The following is a 23,805-nucleotide window of genomic DNA, read 5'->3' as shown; positions in this document are numbered from 1 at the left end:
GTATCTGTACCAGTCTCCTGGGAGAAGCTTCCAGGTAAAAATGACTTCAGTCAGGTAGAGCAGCAGTTTGCCTCTGCCTCTTCATTATTTGAGTAACTTGGGTGAGTCCCTTAACCTTGCTGAGCTTCTGCAATATGAAAGGGTTAGGTTCAGTGACCCCCAAGGTTCTTGTGTGGCATTTTGACCCTTGTCATGGCATCCAGCCCAGAGCTGGGGGCATGCAGAATGCCACCCCGCTGCACCAAAACCATGAGATGCTTTGTGTGGGAAATGGGGGTAGAATGGAAAACAGTATGAGCTGTTTGTTTTCCTGTGGTGCTCCAAAATGACAGGCTCATTTCTCTTCATGATATACCTTGTATCCATGGTAAGGACTTATCCTAGAACCACAAAACTCAGTGATGTTTCATGTTGCCTCAGTTTTTAGGCACCAGAATCTGGTAGAGTTGTCTGAGAATGTGAATGAACAAAGAGGAGCCATCTATCTGTATCTGCTTACAGCAATCCTGCCGGTAGTGCTGCTGTAATATATAGCGATAAATAAATAAAATAAAATAACTGGTAATGAGATGCTGGTCAAATGCCAGGCACCTCGATCATTCTCAACAGTGGGAGTGTACTGTAATGTCCAATGCCTTTCACAGCCCTTTTCTGCCTTGGGCTATTGTGCAAGATAGCTGGGAGCCTGATGGATCTGTGCTGCATCCCCTTGAGGAGGGGACCAAGTGACCCCAATGCACTTTGATGCAGTGTGTAAAGCGTGCAGCCTACTTTCCTTTGTCATCCCTCTAGATAAGATTTAGTAAGTACATGTACAGACTGTTGCCTGTTGCTATTTGATCAGAAATGCCAGCAGCTTCCTGTCTTTCTGACTAACGAATATACTGGTTAGAAAGGTCCCAGACAATCTTCTGAAGATCAGGGCAGAGAAAAACCTGCTGCTTCTGGGGAAATATACACCTCTCTCCCCTTCTTACCTCATAGTGCCTCTCCCCAACCTGCTCTGCCTGCCAAGACTGTTTTTAGTGAACATAATGTTGGTCTCTGTCTTCTAAACCTTTGCGGCTGACTCAACTTTGTAGTATCTCCAAACGTTCTCTTCCCCCACCTCTTTCCTTGCAGTTAGCTCTGTTTCAATGACTCTCTTTCTCATAGTCCATCAATAGCTAAAGCACTCAATGACTTTTCCACATCAGGTTTGGTCGGTTCATCCCAAGCCAGTTGGCAGATCTCCAGTGACTCCTCTTTTCTCCTCTCCCAGAGCAGCATGCACATCTCAGAAAAAAAGTAAAAATATTGTGCAGTTTATCTCACTAGATTAGGAAAATGATGTAAAGGTTCTTAAGAAGAAACAGTTCTTTCAGAAGCTGGCATTGCCATAATAGGTAGTCTCATCACAGAGCATCCAGACAGCCATTCTTTCAGCGACAGCAGTGGTTCTGAATCCTCCACCCCCGCTGACTGGTTTAGAGCTATTCTGGGCAGCCAGCTGATGGTGAGAGCTCTGGAGAGATGCCTCATGTGTGCATGCTTCAGAACGAAGCTCACATGTGTGTCAATATGATAGTTTGCATTAAGGCCCATTTATAGACAATGGTAATCTCCACACCCAACTGTTGCATGGCAAATGCTACTACCCTGGCTTTAGATAGAAAGGAATTAAGACACCTATTTGTCAGAGGCCCCAGGCTGTCTGGGAGAAAACAAACTGAATCCTCATGTTTCCCGGTGCTTGATTCAGAAGCTGCTAGGCATATGGCTATGGCTTAGTGTGGCTTTCCTGGGAGCAGCCTCTCTGGAGCCTAGCTCCCACCTGCTCTGGGCATGTTACAAGACTCAGGGCTCAGGAGGGTAAGGCTCAAAGCCGTCTTCTCCAAGTGGGCCTTAGTGCTCAATCCTTTGAGGTAAGGCCCGGTGAGCAGCTGCCATGTTAAATTGGACTCTGAAGTGCTTCCTGACATGAAATTTCAGTGCCTTCTGGGAGAGGCAAGTAATGTTTGTTGAATGAATTATTGCATGAGAAAGGGAGGGAAAGTTATATGAGGGCACTCAGGCAATTAGGAGCTCCTGCGAGGCAATCGAGTGCTCAGTGCCAATGACTTTGACTTCCTCCTGAGTGTGCTGCTCCTGAAGACAAGAATACCAGCCACTCACTAGCGCTTACTAGATACCGGGTACTGTTCTACTTTGTGTGTTTTAACTACCCATAGCCTCACAAAGTAGCCTGTGTAGTATTTTTTAAATAGATGATACTACTTTGGTTCAGAGAGCTTAAGTAGTAACCTGACCTAGGTTAGACAGGAGGAAAGTAACAGAGCTGACTCTTGAGGTTTTGAAGTCCCAATAAGTCATTTCCTCTTCCTTGTCCAAGTTCTGAATAATTGTGAGATGCAAGAGTCAAACAGATGAAGATTTAAAATATCACCTTGAATACAAAATCATCTGATTGGAAAATTACCACAGGAACAGCTGCAGGCAAGTCAGTTGTTAATGTTTTACCCCTGAATCAGAATGACCAACTCACCCTTCACCAGGCCCATCCAACAAGGTGAACCTCTCTGTGGATCTGAGAAAGTAGGTTCCTGGTGACAGGTGGTTCCCGAAAGACAGTGAGGAAGGGCCTGAGCCCGCCTGCACTCTGCTGCTCCCTCCAAATTTGCCCAGTCCCTTAAGTTCACCTCCTTCCCTGAAACAAATGAGAGGCATTAGCCTAAAGGAAGTCCCTGACCACAGAAACACAAAGCCAGGGAAATCAAGACTAGCACCACACTGGGATTTAAACCCAGGTTTTCACCAGTCCACTAGGGCACTCCTTCCACAGGGTAGGGACTCAGAACCCCAGAACTTTAGAGATCATGGAACAGCCTCCTCTCATAATTCAGAATCTGGGGTCCAGAGGGCTTGAATGCCTCAACCAGATTACACGGTGGACAGAGCTCATTCTGATTCCCTTCCCTATTCTGCATCTTCTCTTCCCTTGCCCTTCTGAGCCTCCTGGAGGACAGACAGGTGTGTCACTTTACACAGTATGTCTACATGAGCTGCCCTGGGGTACCTTTTGGCGGAACTCTATGTAGATCTCCCCCGTCTCTTGGGCAGCATGGAAGACAGGCCCATGCTCATGGCGGCAGAAGGGTGAGGAACATTTGCATCCTGGAAAGTTTGGGGTCTCACCCTTTATTAATGGTAGCAAAGGCAACTGGGACTGTTTCCAACAACACTAGTTTAAAAGGTCAGCTGATCCAAGGAGTCACCATTTCTGTAAATCTGAGCCTTCTTTCACAAGTCTGAACCCCATGTGGAACATGAAGCAACCCCTTTATGTTCTTTGTGCCTTCCTGTGATGACATGTTCTAGGTACACTGGAAATAGGCTGAGGGAGACCGCCCAGGTTTTTAACTTTAAGAAATCCACCTTTGAATCAGCACATCCAGTTTCCTCATAAAGGAGGAAGCAGGTGACATGTGAATACACTGTGTTCTGACGAGCAGTGTTCGGATGTGGGGATCTGGCAGCTCAGGCTGACTCCTCCTATGCCCTCCCACTCACAGGTTAGTGTGTGCAGTGGACACCACGCTGCCTGGGCTAGGCCGGGCCAGGCTGTCATCTGTGATCACAGCTAGGCAAGGGCTAGGTGGGGAGGTGCCTCAGAGTGGAAAAGGGAACTTTCCAACCTAAGTTGTCAACATTACCCCCAGTGCTCAAGAAATGTGAAGAGGATAGATTAGCTTCAACGTTTCCCAAATTCACTTAGTGTGGAAAATGAAATGAAACCATTAAGTAGCTCCTACCCCCAATGTCCTCTTCCCTTAGGATGGAGAGCAGGATTCTTTGGGGCATTTCTCTTTGTCTGGAACAGTTGTTGTCCGAGGGGTCTAACTGCCCACTTTGAAGTCCACGCTCTTCTAAGCAAGGCAGTGACTGTGGGCACATTCCTCAGCTGTCATTCTTATTTGTCCTAAGGCATTGAGACTTGTTGGAGGAAGGAAGTGATGATTGGCCAGAGACTAGAGAATGCATTCATAAAAAGAAAAAAGCATATGAAAGGAGACGTGAGTCACTGTGGCTGAAGAAATACATGCCACTTTGATTTAACACTCACTAAGTCATGTCCTACTACAAGCAGGACTCACATGATGCCCCAGGCCACGACCACCTGAGTCTCATCTTTGAATGACTTCCACGTGCTATGAAGAGCAGCCACAGATTCAGATGTGCAGATGATATTGTATCATGTCTCTCAACCTAATTTCTAACTTTGAGCTCTCATTCCACTGGACGGGTGGAAAACTTAATTTGTTATTCTTGAGCTATCCCCTCCTTGGGGATATATGAGGTTTCAGGTGTCCCCAGACATTAGTAGATATAGGTTGCCCTTGAGACATCATCTTCCCATCTTTATGGCTCCTCAGGCCCAGCTTGGGAAGTAGGAATGTTTTACCTATGGTCACCCATGGTCCTATCTGCCTTGATATGCTAGCACTAGGTGACCAACTGTCCTGGTCACCTAGAAGCCCCATGTCTCTGGTACCCCCTCACTCCCAGGCAAACCAGGAACCTGGGAGTGGTCATAGAAGAGCCTTGCCAGTTCTCCAAGCTGTGTTTAAAAAAAAGGTGAGGGGCAGACCTGGACAAGACCCATAGACCTTTGTTTCCTCCTCCCCTAGCCCAGGAGAGTGTCATTTTCTAATGTGAGGCTTCTAATGTGAGGCTGGAGGAAACCTGCACACTCGCCTGCTACTCCAAGGTGTTTGGTCTGTATTGGGAAACCTCCTTCTTCACCTTTTCCCCTGGCAGGTAAGGGCTTAAAGAGCCTAAATTTTGGAAAACAAAAGCCAGTGAGAATTGAAGACTGGATGTCTTCTTGCCTCCACTCCCCACCTGGCCCCCTAACCTTAACTGGGGGAATGAGCACAGAGCCTGAGTCCTGCTTGAATGGGGAATGTGGAGAGAAGAGAAAGGAGAAAATACACAAGGGGGAGAAACAGAAGCAAAGAGAGTGAAGCCAACCATCATACATGTCTTAGGGGTGGCTGGACATTCCTCCTTCTGTTGAGAGTCCCATCTCTACAGACATTTGAGACACAAGTTTGTGAAAAGTAGAAGAGGAAGTGGCTAAGAGAATTTTGCTTCAAATAGCTTTCTTATCTAGGTGGGGTGAAAAAGTTCCCAAAAGTTTTGGCAAGTGGATCCAGGTTTGACAGTGTTTCAAGTGGTTTCCTCTTCCCTCTCTTGCCTTCTATGGAATGCCTCAGTTGGCGTGGGTGGGGTAGAGAGAGCATTTGCTAGACTTGCATTCATCCCAGGAATGAGACAGCTGAGGTTGAATGACTTCATCAGGATGCACCCCAGTGCGGGTGGAGAGGGGCGCTCTGGGTGTGTGCCATGCCCACGTCTCGCTTCCATCAAAGCAACAACAGAGAAACTTGGTTAGGCCTCAAAGAACACGAGGCTCCTGACCTCACTTAGTGCCCTGTCCCCAGTCCCCAGCCTGGAGCGTGGCCAAAGCAGACCTTCCACGTGTGTCCGTGGATTGAAGAATGAGTATGAGGACCCAAACAGCCTCAGTATCAGCCCTGGGTTCATGCTGCCTTCACACAGCTTTTTAACATATACCAAAAGGAGCAGGGAGGTAATAAAGGAAAAAGAAATACTCGCTCAAAGGAGCTGCCCTTTCTCGTTGGACCTGCTCTAACCACACTTAGAACTGACTGCAAGGGAAACTACTTCCTGAGCAGAAGATCCAGTGAAGAGAGGAGGCTAAAATGGGAGGGACAAATAGTCTTTGAGGTTCAGAAAGAAAACATCTGTCATGCTACAAAGCCACAGTAATGAAAATGGTGTGGTGCTGGCATAAACATAGATACACTGTGCTACATAGATCTATAGGCCACGAACAGAATAGGAAGCACAGAAATAATGCCTTGCATATATGGCCAAATGGTTTTTGACGAAGATGCCAAGCCCACACAATGGGGAAAGGACAGTCTCGTCAACAAATGATCTTGGGAAAACTGGATATCCATAAGTAAAAGAATGAAGTGGGACCCTTACCTTATATGGGAAAATTAAAATGAAGTAAAGACCTAAAAGACCTAAAACTATACAACTTTTAGAATAAAATACAGGAGAAAAGTGTCAGAACGTTGGATTTGGCAGTGATTGCTTGGATATGACACCAAAAGCACAGGCAACACAATAAAAAGTAGACAAATGGGACCACATCAAACTTAAAAACTTCTACACATCCAAGAAAAGAGAGTGAAAATCATCCTACAGAATAGGAGAAAATAACTGTAAACTATATATGCTAAGAAGTTACTGTCCAAAATACATAAGGAACTTCTACAATTTAACAACAACAACAAAAATAACCCGATTTAAAAATGGGCAAAGGACGGCCGGGCGTGGTGGCTCACACCTGTAATCCCAGCACTTTGGGAGGCTGAAGCAGGCAGATCATGAGGTCAGGAGTTCGAAACCAGCCTGACCAATATGGTGAAACCCCATCTCTACTAAAAATACAAAAATTAGCCAGGCGTGGTGTTGCATGCCTGTAATCCCAGCTACTTGGGAGGCTGAGACAGGAGAACAGCTTGAACCTGGGAGGCAGAGGTTGTGGTGAGCCAAGATCATGCTATTGCTCTCCAGCTAGGGTGACAGAGTAAGACTCCATCTCAAAAAAAAAAAAAGGGTGGGTGCCGTGGTTCACGCCTGTAATCCCAGGACTTTGGAAGGCTGAGGTGGGCAGATCACGAGGTCAGGAGATCAAGACAATCCTGGCTAACACGGTGAAACCCCATCTCTACTAAAAATACAAAAAATTAGTCAGGCATGGTGGCGGGCGCCTGTAGTCCCAGCTACTTGGGAGGCTGAGGCAGGAAAATGGCGTGAACCTGGGAGGTGGAGCTTGCAGTGAGTTGAGATTGCGCCACTTGTACTCCAGCCTGGGCGACAGAGCGACTCCATCTCAAAAAAAAAAAAAAAAAAAAAAAGGCAAAGGACTTGAAGAGACATTTCTTTAGAGAAGCTATACTAATAGCCAATATGAAAAGACACTCAGCATCACTAATCATTAGGAAAATGTAAATCAAAACTGCCATATATTACCTCACACCCATCAGGATGACCACTATCAAAAGAACAGAAAATAAGTGTTGGTGAGGATATGGAAAAGTTGGAACCCTGTGCACTGCTGGTGGAAATGTAAAATGTTGTAACTGTTATGGAAAACAGTATGGAGTTTCCTCAAAAACTTAAAAATGGGTCTGTAATACTATATGATCCAACAGTTCTGTTTCTGAGTGTATAGTCAAAAGAATTCGAAGCAGGATCTCAGAGTTATTTGCACACCCGTGTTCATCACAGCATCCTCTCAACGGTCAAGACGTGGAAGCACCCCAAGTGCCCTCAGCAGATGAATGGATAAATAAAATGTGATATAGCCATACAGTAGAATATTATGTAGCCAAGTGTATTTCTTCTTTTCCTTAAAAAAAGAAGAAAATCCTGTCATATGCTACAACATAGATGAACCCCAAGAACATTATGCTAAGGTAAATAAGCCAGTCACAAAGGACAAATACTGTATGATTCCATTCAGTATTTCCAATCATCCATACAGTAAGATTTCTCTCTCAGCCTCAATACTGATTCCATTCATACAGTTTGTCTACTTTTACTGTATTTGTCAAAGACAGTACTTTGACTACTTTAGATACTTCAAATGCTGAATGTAGTAGTCAAAATACTGTCTTTGACAAATACAGTAAAAGTAGACATACTGTATGAATAAAATCACGCAGTATTTGAAGTATCTAAAGTAGTCAAAAATCATGGAAACACAATGTTTAAAGGGCACTGGGGCTAGGGAGAGGGGAAATTAGTGTTTAGTGGTTATCGAGTTTCAATGTTGCAAGATGAGAAAGTTCTAGAGATCTGTTGCAACAATGTGAATATACTTAACACTACTGGACTCTACAGTTAAAAATGGCTAAGATGGTAAATTGAATGTTCTGCTTTTTTTTTTTTAATGACCAAAAAAACCAAAAAAAACAAAAAAAAAAAACTGGTGTGGTGGCATACACCTATAGTCAGTTACTTGGTAGGCCAACGCGAGAGAATTGCTGGAGCACAGGAGTTCAACGCCAGCCTGGGTAATGTTACATGACCCCATCTCAAGAGAAAGAAAAGATATATTACTACAGTGAATGTCTCTGAAGCAAATGCCTTTAAATTATAAACGTTTTTCTCTGCAAGGTGGACCAAGCTGTGTTACCAAACAATAGTTATTCCCAGCAGCCAGTGACTTTGGATTTCTGGCCAGGCTCTCTGTCACTAGGCCTTCCCCAAGCAGCCTGGCAGGGCGGCTCTGGCTTCCCCACCCCTAGGCTCCCCAACAGTGTGCTTGTGGAGACGCATGCACCTGACTTGAAATGATCTCCCCAAAACATGGAACACATGAAAAACACGAATGTTCCAGTTTCTGCTCTCCATCTCTCTCCCACCATTTCCTCAGTTCAAGGCCTCAAATCAGAGAAGGCTGACATTCTCTTAAGAACTAATCGGCCAGACGTGGTAGCTCATGCCTGGAATCCCAGCACTTTGGGAGGCCGAGGCGGGCAGATCATGAGGTCAGGAGATCAAGACCATCCTGGCTAGCACGGTGAAACCCCATCTCTACTAAAAATACAAAAAACTAGCCGGGCGTGATGCCGGGCACCTGTAGTCCCAGCTACTCGGGAGACTGAGGCAGGAGAATGGTGTGAACCCAGGAGGCGGAGCTTGCAGCGAGCCGAGATCGCGCCACTGCACTCCAGCCTGGACGACAGAGCAAGACTTCGTCTCAAAAAAAAAAAAAAAAAAAAATCTTTGGGCGTAGTGGCTCAGGCCTGTAATCCCAGCACTTTCAGAGTCCGAGGCAGGCAGATCACAAGGTCAGGAGATCGAGACCATCCTGGCCAACATGGTTAAACCCCATCTCTACTAAAAAAAAAAAAAAAAAAAAAAAAAAAATTAGCTGGGCATGGTGGCACGCACCTGTACTCCCAGCTACTCAGGAGGCTGAGGCAGAAGAATCGCTTGAACCCAGGAGGCGGAGGTTGCAGTGAGCCGAGATCACACCACTGCATTCTAGCCTGGGTGAGAGAGTGAGACTCCAAATAAAAAAAAAAAAAAAAGGAACCAACCTTCTAAAGTCTGTAAGTCCCATAGACATCCACTTTGGCCCAGTATGCCGGGCAGCATGGTAAACATTTGGCTTACACAGTCTCGGTTTATCTTCTCTAGGACTCTGTGTATTAGGTAGGTATTATCCCCATTGTACAAATGAGGAAACAGCCCCAGAGGATGAAGAGCATGTCCAGGGTGACAGCACTACTATGTGGTCATCCTCGTGACTCCAAAAGCTGTGGCCCACTGGCTTTGCTGTGCTGCCTGGAGTTCCTTGCCAAGGCTAAGGGTAAGGAGGAGGAAACCAGGGAGTGGCGCTCACTAATAGCGACAAACCCATCTATGTCATCTTCCTTCTGAGAAAGCCTGAAGTCAGTAATAGCCCAAACATTCCCCATCCTCTGTGTTTCCCATGTCACAGGTCCACTGTTTAATTTTGCCTTCCAGAAAACCAGGCCTTGCTTCTGATTTGCTCCCTTCCACCACTGATTATGCACAGGTCAAATGGGAATAAAGGATGTAGCAGCACTCCAACTGGGAAAGAGCTTGGGGGATGAAGGTGACACTTCCACACGGTCCTCTAACTTGGACCTGTCTCTTCATTAGGAATCATCGTTCTAGTGGGCTTTCTCCGCAGAGTGCAGAGCTTTGCTGGCAGATCAATGAAGGATCAAGTCCAGCAAGATGCTGTTGCCTAATGTGGCCTTTCCTGAATTTGTGGGAGGACAAGGCTTATCTAACACAAAGAGCACTGGCTGTGAGCACCTGATTCCTGTTCCATCTTTGTCACTTCCTCTACCTCATCTAGATTGCCAATTCCTCATTGGTGAAATGAGAGCATTTTTCTAGGTGATATCTAGGATGCCTTTTAATCCGCACATTCTGCTGAGAGAACAAAGGGATCAATCCATTGAATTTGGGTTTCATAGGAAGAAATATTATTCAGAAGATATTCTTGGTTTGCCAGAACATCTTTCTTTATCTATTCAACAAATATTAGCCCCACAGAGAGGCCAAGGATCAGAAGGCATTTCAGCAGAGAGAACCACATCTGGGAGTGGAGGAACCACTGGGGCCTTCCAGGATGGTGTGAATGCAGTGGTCCACAGCAGGTGTGTGAAGGGGCAGGCACGGTGGCAGTGCTGCATACACCTCATTAAGAAACAAAGACTAGGCCGGGTGCGGTGACTCATGCCTATAATGCCAGCACTTTGGGAGGTCAAGTTAGGCAGACAGCTTGAGCTCAGGAATTCGAGACCAGCCTGGGCAATATGGCGAGAACCCATCTGTACAAAAACTACACAAAATTTGGCAGGTGTGGTGGCACATGCCTGCATTCCCAGCTACTCGGGAGGCTGAAGTGGGAGAATCACCTGAGCCTGGGAGGAGGTTGAGGCTGTAGTGAGCCATGATCGAGCCACTATACTCCAGCCTGGGTGTCAGAATAAGACCCTGTCTCAAACAAAGCAAACAAAAACAACTTAGACGTAGAGACTTTCATCATCAAAGAGCCTATAAATGTTCAAAACCCTGGCAAAGTCAGAATAATGAAACTCACTAAAATCAGGATGCAGGAGAAAGCGTGAGAGGACTCATCTTTCTTATCTACACTGCCTAAACTTAAAACCCTATGTTAAAAAAACAGTAAGTACTCTAACTTCCTAATGTTTCAGAAAACTTTTTTAAAACCTACGTCTTGTGTGTGAAGGTGCAATTTGCCTGAAATTTGGGTATTCCTTCAGCGTCAGTTTAGTTTCATTTTCTTTTGTTGAAGTCAAATGAACATTTGTCCTTTTATTTAAAGTACCGCGGAGAGAGTGAGTTCATTACTGTAGCGCATGCTCAGTGTATCCGGCCTGCCTTTCTTCCTCTGTGTATATTCACAGAGGGGTGCTGGGGTGAGGGCCAGGCGATGTTAGCAGTGGTTATTTCTAAGGGGTGGGATCACAGTGACTTTCTTGCTTCTTTGTCTCTGTGTTATTTGATTTTTTTATGATAAGCATAGAAATAATAAAGCCATTCTAAAAATTAAGCAAAAAGAAAAGTTTTAAAAGAGCAAACAAAACAGCACAGCCCTGTTCCTGGCTTCATAGGCAGCTCTCATATTTGTCCTTCCTTCTTCCACCCCACCTCCCACCTGGCGGCAGCCCCAGGGGACTGGCTGGTTTCCCTCCTCACCATCTCATTGGATGTTTGTTTGCATCCTGGTGACCGGTGCATTCCTGAAGGGATCTGAACGGTGAATGCAGGGCCCTGGAAGGCCCAGAGGCTGTGCACTGCCTCACTCCACATATGTTTGTGATAAAAACAGGGCTCAAGATGAAACTGGTCTAGGACGGTTCCTGCCAGTTTTACTGTAGGTCCAAGGAAGGCCCCTGGATGTATGGGGATGTATCTGGACTCAGATTTCACTGTAATTTTTTTAGTTCTGAGGAAAGTATGAATGCCAGTGTTATTTATTCACTGTCCAGTTTCTCAAGTTTGTTTTAGTAGTTCTTGCTTTGAGAATAAATATCAGAATTCTGTGAGGAAGGCGTTCCAGAAATAAAGCTGGCTATTCATGGCATGGTTTTCAGCAAATACCTTCCCTCCACTACGGAGGGAAACTCTGTTTACCTTTTTGAAGAGTCGGCAGAAACCCAGATTCACAGTTCTGCCACCAAAAGAAGAAAACAGTTGAGTTCAGTCAGAGGACAGACTCAGCTGATGATGGACAAAGGGCTGAGCTGTGCTGGCTAAGCATTTGATTTCAGGAGTTAAAAAAACGCTCTTTCTATGTTAAAGCTACAATTAACATTCTTGGATAGCTCTCAAAGTAACTTAAAGAGGTAATCTAGATTTTCTCTTACCTAAAAGGACACTTAAATCTCATTTTCTTCAATAATTAGAATTTTCTATAAAATAAGGATAATACCAGCCAGGCGCAGTGGCTCATGCCTATAATCCCAACACTTTGGGAGGTCGAGGCGGGCGGATCACATGAGGTCAGGAGTTTGAGACCAGCCTGGCCAACGTGGTGAAACCCTGTCTCTACTAAAAATACAAAAATTAGCCAGGTGTGGTGGTGGGTGCCTGTTGTCCCAATTACTCAGGAGGCTGAGGCAGGAGAATCAGTTGAACACTGGAGTACATTTGTGCCATTGCACTTCAGCCTGGGCGACAGAGTGAGACTCCCTCTCTCACACACACACACACACGCGCGCACACACACACACACACACAAAGGCGGCAGGGAATAATACCACCCACGGTGATTATTTCACTGAGTTGTGGTGAAAACAGATGAGATCTAATGAGATGATGATCTGAGGGTGGCTGGCCACGAAGCACAAACATAAAGCATCATGGAACGTTGGAGTTGGTGGATGTCTTTTCCAAGCAGCAAAGTGAGAGCCTTTGAGAAATGATGTGATTTGGTGGAAGCCGTTCTGCAAGTCTTTGGAGGCAACATGGCTGGAATCCAGCCTCTTTCCACTGAGCCGTCCTGCCACATCCTCAGCTGTTTTCAATGGTGCATCTCACGAGAACACCACTTTGTTATTTTGACCTTTCTGGGAGAAAAAGCGCAAAGTACAGCTCAAAGTAAATGTTTTCCAGCATATGGGCCTGAACGAGTTAGAGGTCTACTTCATGGAAGACGGACGCAACATCTATGACCTGCGTGGGACCGGGGGTACACTACCTCTCTGTGCTTTAGTTTCCTTAACTACCTCATCGGGTTGGAGTTAAGAGGACTAAATGAGTGAATGTGTTCGGGGAGAGGTAGAATAGAGCCTGGCACATAGTATGTGATAGATTAATGCCATTATTATTTATTATTTACACACAAAAGTTGCACACCTGCCTAATGACTGCAAAAGAAAAAGGCCACAGATGGAAATTAGAAAGTTGTAGCTACCGTTAGGTCTGTGCCAAGGCATTTGGGATATATCACTAAGGCATCCACTGAGGTAGGGGTGGAGGGGAGCCAGAGTGCCTGGGAGGAGTTACTATTCCTAACGCTCCTATTTTCTCCCGAGAACTCACGGTCTTTGGGCCTAGCCCCTGGCTTATGACTGCTGGCAGGTTGGTGTGCTCAATGGCTGCATGGCCACACAGCATTTCTACCCAACTCCAGCAGAGCCCCGCAGGCATTGTGAAGGTGCTTGGGGAGTCTCCTAGGCTTGAATAGGAATGAGCCTTGGAAGGTGCAGAGCTTCGTGGCTCAGCGGAAGATGGTCATGAGGGAGATCTGACCTGAACTTCCCCAGGGCAGCCTGGGAGAGCTTCCAGAGGCACAGGCTGAAAATCATGAGTCCTCCTGAAACTTCCTTTCACTGCCTTGCTCCACACTGTGTCAGCCCCACCCACCGAGGGCTGACCCCCGACTCTTCCAGACCTGTTTCCCATTTCTCCTCTGCTCAGGCCCCCCAGTGCCTGCTGGTACGCTCACGTCTGTGGCTCACATTGCTGGCTCCTGCTGCTGCCTCCTACCCTGCTGGAGACAGGCAACATTGGGGCCAGCTCACATGCCACTTCCATGAAGCCTTCCCTGATCTCTCCTGCTGAGCCTTCTCATCCCCTCTCCCTCCAGCTTGTGGTTCTGCTCTTCGTGGCCCTCACATGTGCACTTGTGCTATGTATTTCATTGTTTTGAAGCCCTCACAGCCACACAGGGCCGTCCTCATTGTGTTCTTCCCCCAGTGCTTCTCAGCCACTTGGGACACTCCCAGGCGACCAGTCCGTTAAAGTCTGAAAACTAATCCACCTGTACCTGGAGGGAGTCTTCAATCCCAAGCAAGGGAATGAGAATTGGGATCTAATATTGAGGTACTACCACCGCCAACTTGGCAATGCTTCCTCGTATCTATCTTGTGTGTTTATAGCTTCAATTTCAAGACAGAAATATCCACCCATCTGTTTTGTGACGCTAAAGAAGTATGCACACTGAATTTTGGGGATAAATCAAAAGCCGAATGCCACTACCTCCTGCTTACTTGTTTAAAGGTTAGCCTTTAGGATCTCTTAACTTCCACAACCAATAAAACGTGTTTCCTAATCCTTATTATGGCCAATCATTTCCACATATTGTTAGAGTCTGCAGATCACCTTGGCACGTTAATCCTGAGTTCTGTCATCCCAGGCAAATACAAATGCTCAGAACAAGGACTTAACGATGAAAATGTTAGTGCAATCCATCTTCCAGCTGCCTGACAAGTAGCTTCTGTTCAGAATAAGTATAAATTAGCTAATGCTGAAGCAGCAGAAATGTTTAATCCCTATCCTGTGTCTTGAGTGATTCCTCCCTCCTCCCCCTATTCATTCAGAAGTTAATTCTAGATCTCTCTGTTGCACTCAGGGTTGAATCTGGTAAATGCTAGTGGTGTGGTACCTGCAGGAAGGCATATATAGTTTCTCTATCAGAGTGGTTTTAATGCCCTCTTTCCGTGGGCCTGATACGTAAGAAAAGATAAATGCTTACAGGCCCCAAAACTCTTTGGAGTCAACACATGCATGAGAAAGTATAATATCTTTTTAACTTTTAATTATTTTAGCCAAAGAGCGAAATCTCTTTTTATTGCTTATGAGAGATGGTGCTAAATTAAATACGAGGCAGTGATCTGCAGAAAAAGAAGTCCCCACAAAAACAGTGCTTCCCTGTGGGAAGCAAGAAGCACTTTAGAAAGTTTAGAGCCAGGAAGTGATGGGGTGGTGGGCTGGAGACGGCCTGAATGAAGAGAGGAGGCAGAGACAGAGGCTGAGCGGCACATGGTGGAGTTGCCGTAACAAAGTAAGATGATGCTGGGGACTGGCATGTGGTCTGAAAAGCCCTTTCCTGGATCCCTGTGGGTGTGAGGGATTAAAGCCTACAGATAAAGCAACCACAGGCCCCTGCCACACCTCCTCAGGTGCTTAAAGAGTTGCTTCTGTGTTCCCAGTTGTAAATGAGATCATCTTTGGTGATGTCTGGATGATAATAACCACTCTTTATTACACATTTTCTGTGTGCTTTACAGGGAGTATGTTCTTTAATCCTCCCAACATCCCTTTGCGGTAGGTGCTGTAAGTCATTTTATAGATGAGGAAATTGAGGTCTTAGAGAGGTTAGATCGTTTGTCCAAGACCAACAGCCAGGCAGTGGTAGAACTGGGTTTTGAGCACAGAGACAGTCTGGCTACAGAGCCTGTGCTTACCGTAACCACCATGCTTTTAAATAGCAATTTTTCCTAATGAAAATTGATAGTGTAATGTCCAGAAGGTTAGAATTAAAAAAATAAAAATAAAAAGGTCTCTGTCTCATGGATTCACCAGGGGACCTGGGGGAAATGCCCTTGATCTTGGTTTCCAGTCTGTAAAGGAACAATTATGCCATTCTTCACCCACCCTTCCTACAGATGTGCTTTGAGGATGAATGAATAGATTGGTCATCAGGGCTTTGAAAACCCAAGATGATTGAAGATGCCTAGTTAAATAATATAAGTAAATGAGTTTCCACATCCCTGCACAAGGCTCAGGCCCCCAAACTGGAGCAGCTTTCCAGCAAGAGCTGGTTTGAGATTTTCAAAGCAAATTTCACGCACATTCTGTGTAAGTCCAAAACCAAAAGTTCCTTGTGGAATACTATTAAGGCATTTTTGCAGGAAATTCATCTGATGTCTGACTGAAAATCTCTAAGGCAAGCATGGTGCCCTTATGGGATATGGTTTCCAGCCTTTTGTCTTTTTTTTTTTTTTTTTTTTTTTGACATGGAGTCTTGCTCTGTCGCCCAGGCTGGAGTGCAGTGGCGCGATCTCGGCTCACTGCAACCTCTGCTTCCTGGATTCAAGTGTTTCTCCTGCCTTCCCAGTAGCTGGGATTATAGGCGTGTGCCACCATGCCCAACTATTTCTTTCTGTATTTTTAATAGAGACAGGGTTTTACCATGTTGGTCAGGCTGGTCTTGAACTCCTGACCTCATGATCTGCCCCCAACCCCAACCTCCCAAAGTGCTGGGATTACAGGCATGAGCCACCGCACCTGGCTCAGCCTTTTGTCTTTAAGAACTAAACATTCTTCTCTTGTTGGCCTTGAAGTGGGAGTTTGGTAAACTGGGTCAGTTAATTCCGCTCTCTTAATCCTATACTTGTTAGTGGTCTTCATCTCTTCCACTTACTCTATTAGGCCCCGCACCGTGGCAGGCTGATTACTGCAGTAGACTCCACACTGATTACCTTGTGATGTGTTTGAAGGGGTGTACAAAAGGGTTAATTTGTATATCATGAAACAAAAAACTTTCATCCTTTATCCAAACCAAAAGGAATGACAACAACCCAAGTAGGTAGTATTCTCGTGTATTTTCCCAGGAAAGTTTTAAATTCTTGTTGTAATCTGCAATGCAAGTAGCATTTTTAAAGATTTCAAGAGGCATAAATGGTCTTGAAATGTAGTCATAAAGGGAAGGTACTTTGGAAAAAATGACCTGAGAAATCATCTCATGTGAACATAAATCACACACACACACACATTTGTAGTCTTTGATATAGTAATCTTGTTTCTGAGAATTTATGCTTAAGAAATTATCCAAAATCAGGAAATCAAGAGTTCATCGCATGGTTGTTTATAAGAGCAAAACATTTGAAACAGTCAACATGTCCCAGCTACACACATGCACGTACACATGCACATATGTGCATCCCAGAATATGCATTAAAATTAAAATTATAAAAGCCATGTGGTAACATAGAAATGCTTATTATACAAAGAAAAAATATATATAATCATGACACTATACCAGTTACACTGTATATTTTTTATTTCTAGCTTTGTTTTTATTTTGAGACAGAGTTTCGCTCTTGTTGCCCAGGCTGGAGTGCAATGGCGCAATCTTGGCTCACCGCAAACTCCGCCTCCCGGGTTCAAGCAATTCTCCTGCCTCAGCCTCCCGAGTACCTGGGATTACAGGCATGCACCACCACGCCTGGCTAATTTTGTATTTTTAGTAGAAATGGGGTTTCTCCATGTTGCTCAGGCTGGTCTTGAACTCCTGACCTCAGGTGATCCGCCCGCCTTGGCCTCCCAAAGGGTTGGGATTACAGGCCTAAACCACGGCGCCTGGCCTATTTCTAGGATTTCTATTCAGTTTGTTGTCTACTCTGCCTCTTCGTTTTTCATACTGTTCTGTTTATTCCTTATGGTTACTGTTTCTTTCACTATTTTCTTAGTACCTTAAACATAGCTCCCTAAATACTTTTTTTCCAGGTTGTTCTCAGGGTACAGATTCTGTTTGTCGTGCTGTTCATTTCCATGGGTCCTCTGTAAAATTTTCCTGTGAGCTCCTCATCTTCTCCAGTGGTTGTTACCTGTAGGACTCCACTATTCCCTGGCCTGGGAGGTGGCGATGTTGCTTTGCCTTTGCAAAACCCTAGGATTTTAACAGTCCCAGGCACGTAGTGGATTTCTGTACCATCTTCCTGGAATGGCTGACTGAGGTTGAACTGAGTATGAATCCTGAATTTGTTGAAAGAGTTCGCTTCCCTAGCAAGGGCCTAATTGCATGCCTGTTGCACCTTTGGGTTCAGCTCTCACAAACCATTAGATCCTGCTTGCTTTCTGGGACCTAAACTTCCTGCCCTCAAACTCTGTTGTGCATTAAAAAATAATTTATTGCCAGGCATGGTGGCTTTCGCCTGTAATCCCAGCTACTCAGGAGGCCGAGGCACAAGAATCGCTTGAGCGCAGGAGGCAGAGGTTGCAGTGAGCCGAGATGGCACCACTGCACTCCAGCCTGGGCAACAGTGTGAGACTGTCTCAAAACAAACAAGCAAACAAAACCCTTATGCTTTACCCATCATTTCCACATGTTTGTAGTGGGATATTCATATTAACCGTAAGTACCTATTTATCTTTCCTATCTGCTGCCACTATATGAAAATATATGTGGGTATAATCAGACTGGAAAGGAATTTGAAAATGGTATTTTTTTATGGGTAGAGAGAGTAGGTTTATTGTAACTCTAGTTTGCAAACACTCTGTATTAATATATTGCCTTAAAAATATAATTATAAGAATTACCTTTTAAACAATTCTCTTCTGTTTCAGAATGCATATACTACAACTGCTATTAATGGGACAGATTTCTGTACGTCAGCAAAAGATGCATTCAAAATCTTGTCCAAGAATTCAAGTCATTTTACATCTATTAACTGCTTTGGAGACTTCATAATTTTTCTAGGAAAGGTGAGATATCTTGACTAAATACAGAAAGGAGCCTGGGATTCTGAAAATTAAGCCACACAACAATTGGTTTGAAAGGGAACTATATTTCTTGAGTACTTACTCTGTAGTGGACTCTGTGCTTCCTTATCTCATTTAATCCTCAATCCCATGAGGTATCCCTATTTTGCAGAAGAGAAAACGAAGGTTTAATAACCTTTCCAGGGTTCTACAATAGGTAGAGCCAGAATTTTAATCCTACTCTTACTCTCTTACCTGTGATCAGTTCTACCATTCTGATTCATTCTTTTTCAGGTCTAAAATGAACATACTACTAACCTCAGAAAATGAATGTTTGTGGGTTTCTCAATAAGAATATATGGAAAGAGTATTGAAACCTGGACTGGGCAAGGTGGCTCACATGTGTAATCCCAGTATTTTGGGAGGCTGAGGCGGGAAGATCACTTGAGGTCAGGAGTTTGAGATTAGCCTGGCCAACATAGCAAAACCCCATCCTTACTAAAAATACAAAAATTAGCCGGGCGTGGTGGCAGGTGCCTGTAATCCCAGCTACTCGGGAGGCTGAGGCAGGAGAATCACTTGAACCTGGGAGGCAGAGGTTGCAGTGAACTGAGATCGTGCCACTGTACTCCAGCCTGGTGACAGAGCAAGACTCTGTCTCAAAAGAAAGGGGGGTTTTCTAAAAAAGTTTTAAAGTGAATAAGCTTATTTTGGTGTTAAGTGAAAAAACAGAATAAAAAGTTTGTGAGATATTATTACATTTATATGAATACAAAAGCTAGGCACAGATAAAATAACATATAACCTTCCTACCCACCATTAACTGGGTTTCCTTTTGATACAGCTTTTCATTTTTTCCTCTATTTCATTCTGCCAAAATTTCTGACAAGCATTCTTTACAATAGTGCACACACACGTTGCACACATGAACGTATATTAAAGCATTACTTGTAACTGACAAAAACATCTAAGCAACTGATTCATAAAGATTTTCAACAAACTCTTCTTTTGCACAGGTGTTAGTGGTGTGTTTCACTGTTTTTGGAGGACTCATGGCTTTTAACTACAATCGGGCATTCCAGGTGTGGGCAGTCCCTCTGTTATTGGTAGCTTTTTTTGCCTACTTAGTAGCCCATAGTTTTTTATCTGTGTTTGAAACTGTGCTGGATGCACTTTTCCTGTGTTTTGCTGTTGATCTGGAAACAAATGATGGATCGTCAGAAAAGCCCTACTTTATGGACGAAGAATTTCTGGTAAGCAAACATTTCATTTCCAGTTGCAATATCCACGCTCGCAATCTCAGTTTTGTAAAGCTGCACACAAAAGAGGCTCATACCCAGCCTGTGTCTTCTAGAGGGCTCTGAGGCTTCTACTACCCCAGAGCCTGAAAGTGGGATTTGGGCTGAACTCTCCAAGGCTGAACCCACTTCCCTTTCTGAGAACCTTCTCCCTGGAGAAGTGAAGCTGAACAAGAATGCTGATCAGAAGCAGCAGCACTTCTTACCCTGGGCAGAAGATGTCCTGAACACAGTAGTTCAGGTCCCTTTGGTGCTCGTGGCATGATGTAGCCTTGTGGGTGGTCTAGAAGTTTAACAGTTGATCTTTTTCTAAAGCATTTTTGCATCTCCAAGCATGATGTTCATACCCACTCTATTAGAGAGAGCACACTTATGTGTGCCAGTATTGACAGATCTGCAATTCTCGGGCCCTTTATTAGCCCAGGCACACCAGTGTGAGAAAAGCCACACCCTCAGCGGAGTGCCCATACTGTTTGTATCTGGAAGTAGCAGGCAGCTGTTTGCAACAGCCTTTGCAACACAGTTGTTGCCTATTTGCCTTATCCTGGGTAGACAGGGATATTTTAACAGCTGAATCATGTCTCATCTCTTTTCCTTGTCTGAGTTATAGATTTTCATACTTTTCTTTCATTCTGTTGCCATTAAAATTAGGTGTTCAAGCCCTTTTAGCTTGAAACAGAGCATTGAATGCACTCTTTAGTTCAGCAGCCACTCAATTTTTTAAGAACCACTTCCACAGTTTATAATTAATGTATCCTCATCCTTCTCCATATAAAACATAAAAATACAATTTTTACTTTTTTTTTTTATGGAGACAGTTTTGCTCTTGTTGCCCAAGAGTGCCCAAGAGTGCCCAAGAGCACTTCCAAAGTGCTGGGATTACAGTTGTGAGCCACCACACCCAGCCAAAATACAATTTTTACTTTTTACTTGTTTATTGACTTATTTGTATGTACTCTAAGGAAAGTGTTTATGATGGTGGTATGAAGCTAGCCAGGTCCCCATCCCCTGATTTACTTTTCCAGTTAAAAATCCACCTTGAAGTCCCGGCACGGTGGCTCACTCCTGTAATCCCAGCACTTTGGGAAGCCGAGGCAGGTGGATCACATGAGGTCAGGAATTTGAGACCAGCCTGGCCAACATGGTGAAACCCTGTCTCTACTAAAAATACAAAAATTAGCCAGGCGCAGTGGCAGGCGCCTGTAATCTCAGCCACTTGGGAGGCTGAGACAGGAGAATCGCTTGAACCCGGGAGGTGGAGGTTGCAGTAAGTTGAGATGGTGCCATTGCACTCCAGCCTGGGCGACAGAGGGCGATTCCGTCTCCCTAACCCCCCCCCGCAAAAAAAAAATCCACCTTAAAATTTACCCCCTAAAATAGTTGTTTTAACAGGAGAAACTTTCTTAAGGATCCATTTATCTGAAATTTAAGGCCAAGAACTGGTAAATGGTTATCATTGGGACTCAGAAACCGACACTCCAGAATATGGCACTTTGACTCTGACCTTCTCCCGAAGTGCAGGATGAAGCTGTCATCTGAATGAAATTCCCTTATCTGCCTAAAGTCCAGACTCACCAAAGAAAAAAACAGCCTCTGGCCCCTTCCCTGAGTTTTCCATTAACTGGACTTATATAGCAGAAACAAAAACTAACTTCAGTCAACACACCTGGACAGACTTTTGTCACAAACCACTGTCTGCTCTGCGGGCCCAACAGACTTTGTCCTCAGCCATTAAGTATCCTTCAAGCTCATTAAACTCCCCTAAAAGTAATTTACCACCCCCCTAAAAATCATCCACACTTCCCCATCCCCATTTCATAGTTAGACAATCACTCTGTGATTCTCCGCTGTGCTTGCTAATTTATATGCCATTTCGCCTGTTAATCTGCCTTTTGTAAGTTAATTCTTCAGCAAACCTTCAGAGGGCAAAGGAGAAGTTTTCCCTTGGCCCCTACATTATCAACAGTGCAGACACATTAATACTCATCTAACTTGTTCTTTTGTTTCAGAGTTTTGTAAAAAGGAGCAACAAATTAAACAATGCAAGGGCACGGCAGGACGAGCACTCATTAAGGAATGACGAGGGAACAGAACTCCAGGCCATTGCGAGATAGATACCCATTTAGGGACTTGTACCTGGAAAACGTTTCTTTCTAAAGAACCATTTACAGAATAGAAGACAAGACCACTCGAGAAAAGTTAGTGGCATTTTTTCTTTTTTAAAGAAGTCCTAATAAACTATTCTTTCTCATTGTCTGTGTCATTATTGTTTGACCAGGTAACAATACTGGAACCATATTAGTTTACCACCTTTTTTTTTGTACAAATTAGGACAGAAAAACTCTCTTAAAACCATGTTTATATGCATCAGTTTAAAAAGTACACTATATAAGAACTGAGGCAAGTCTGTAAGTGCATAACTAATAAATAAACCTTTTTAAGGATTTTGTTAGCGGAAATCTCTGGAATTTTTTTTTTTTAAAGGGACAGTGTCTCAGTATGTTCCCAAAGTTGTAGTATAGTGGCGACACACAGGTGCCATCATAGCTCACTGCAGCCTCCAACTCTTAGGCTCAAGTGATCCTCCTGCCTCAGCCTCCCAAGCAGCTGGGACTACAGGCGTGCCACCATGTCCAGCGTGGAACGTTGCTCTTATACAGAGTAGGACACTTCCCTATTCATCCAATCCTGGAAATATGCTGAGTGGATTCACTTTTCAAAGTACAGTTCTTAGATTTGGTGACAATAAAAGCCCAAAGTGTAAACTCTGACATTAACTACCACCTGAACTGGGCATGTACAGGACAGGCAGGAGTGTAACCAATGATTTAGTCGGTGCACATGCTCTTCCTTTCTTCTGAATACTCTTCCTCCTCTTTGCTAATGGCAAACTCCTACTTATTCTTCAAAACCCAGCTCTGATAGCATCATGCTTCTGCAATGCCTCTGAGCATTACTTGCCCTCTCTTCTGTCCTTTTCCTCCATGCTCTGATATGACTGTGAATCCACTTTCTTTTTGTTATGTCTCTCCACCAGATCACATTCCATGATGGCACACACAATTTATCTCAGAAATCCTGACACACAAGCACTCTTACGGCAGACATTCTGGAAGAAGTGGTTTTCAACCACAGCCCCACCTGAGAAATTACCTGGAGACAGATTTTTAAAAATACTTCTGCCCGGACCTCAGAGATTTATGTAGACGGGAGTGAGGGGAAGAGCTTTTCCTTTTTAAACCTCTAACCAAATAGAAACATTTTAACATGTTGATTGGCAGCCTCATGAGAATCAATCTGACTTAAATGGCAGGGGAGGTAGTGTGATATAAGGCTTCCATCCCCTAAACTTTGAAGAGTCAAAGATGACAAGGACAGCCTGAGAACTCAGGTCTATTTTAAATGCAGTGACTTTTTTCTTAAATGCCACCATTGAATTAGCTTGACTCCAATAGTTTCCTTTACAAGCAGTTTCCCAGAAGCATTAAACCTAGTCATTGTGACATGATGAGCTAATAGGCTTCACTTTTGTGGGCTCGTCAAACCATGTGTATATACTCCTCATCTCTCACAAAAAATGGACAGTTTTCGCCCCCAAACCTGATAGAGCCAATCCTATCAGAAGACATGGCTTGGCTGAGACAATGTCGGAAAGTGAGAGTTACTAAGTTTCTTTTAGTGACTGCATTTTTGTCACTATGACACCTAGTTATTGTTTGTGCTTCCCTCTGTCAGGACTGAAGGTTTATGTTTCACCATAAACCGTAGCTTATTATCAAGCAGCACATCCTGTGGCTGACCTAGCATATTTCTTATTCATATTTACCCTAAGATAGGAAAATTCCCCACTGCTCATATCAATATTCCTAAAAATTATTTTAAGATTATTCCAAGTTGAATTTAAGATGAATCTGGGCCAGCTAAGTCACAGTGAAATAGGGTCAGAAAATGATTTGAATCCTGTCATTTACTATGTGTAATGGTTTCCTAAGCCTCAATCCCCTTAAGCATAGAGTGCAGTGTTGTGTGGAATAAGTAAAATGTTAATGTCCCTTGTAACAGTACCTAGGAAAAAGGTACTTAAAAAAAATCTGACCCTACCTATCTAGAAGCTAGCCAGAAAATAATCAGCCTGTGGTTCATA

General features: G+C 44.2%; 1 protein-coding gene across 4 annotated transcripts in view; it reads left to right on the top strand.

Moving 5' to 3' along the window:
• The window catches only part of SLC44A3 (solute carrier family 44 member 3), a 74,125-nt gene extending 52,213 nt beyond the window's left edge, over positions 1 to 21,912 (top strand). For all 4 annotated transcript variants that reach the window (XM_005542660.5, XM_005542659.5, XM_005542665.5 and 1 more), the window contains 3 exons: positions 18,229 to 18,366; positions 19,380 to 19,616; positions 21,671 to 21,912. In XM_005542660.5, the coding sequence (XP_005542717.3) occupies positions 18,229 to 18,366; positions 19,380 to 19,616; positions 21,671 to 21,775 (480 nt within the window). In that variant the 3' untranslated portion in view covers positions 21,776 to 21,912. The remainder of the gene's footprint in view (positions 1 to 18,228; positions 18,367 to 19,379; positions 19,617 to 21,670) is intronic.
• Positions 21,913 to 23,805: the final 1,893 nt, after the last annotated feature.

Source organism: Macaca fascicularis, chromosome 1, assembly GCF_037993035.2.
Source record: "Macaca fascicularis isolate 582-1 chromosome 1, T2T-MFA8v1.1".
Lineage (NCBI taxonomy): Eukaryota > Metazoa > Chordata > Mammalia > Primates > Cercopithecidae > Macaca > Macaca fascicularis.
This window is presented reverse-complemented; position numbering and strand designations above follow the sequence as displayed.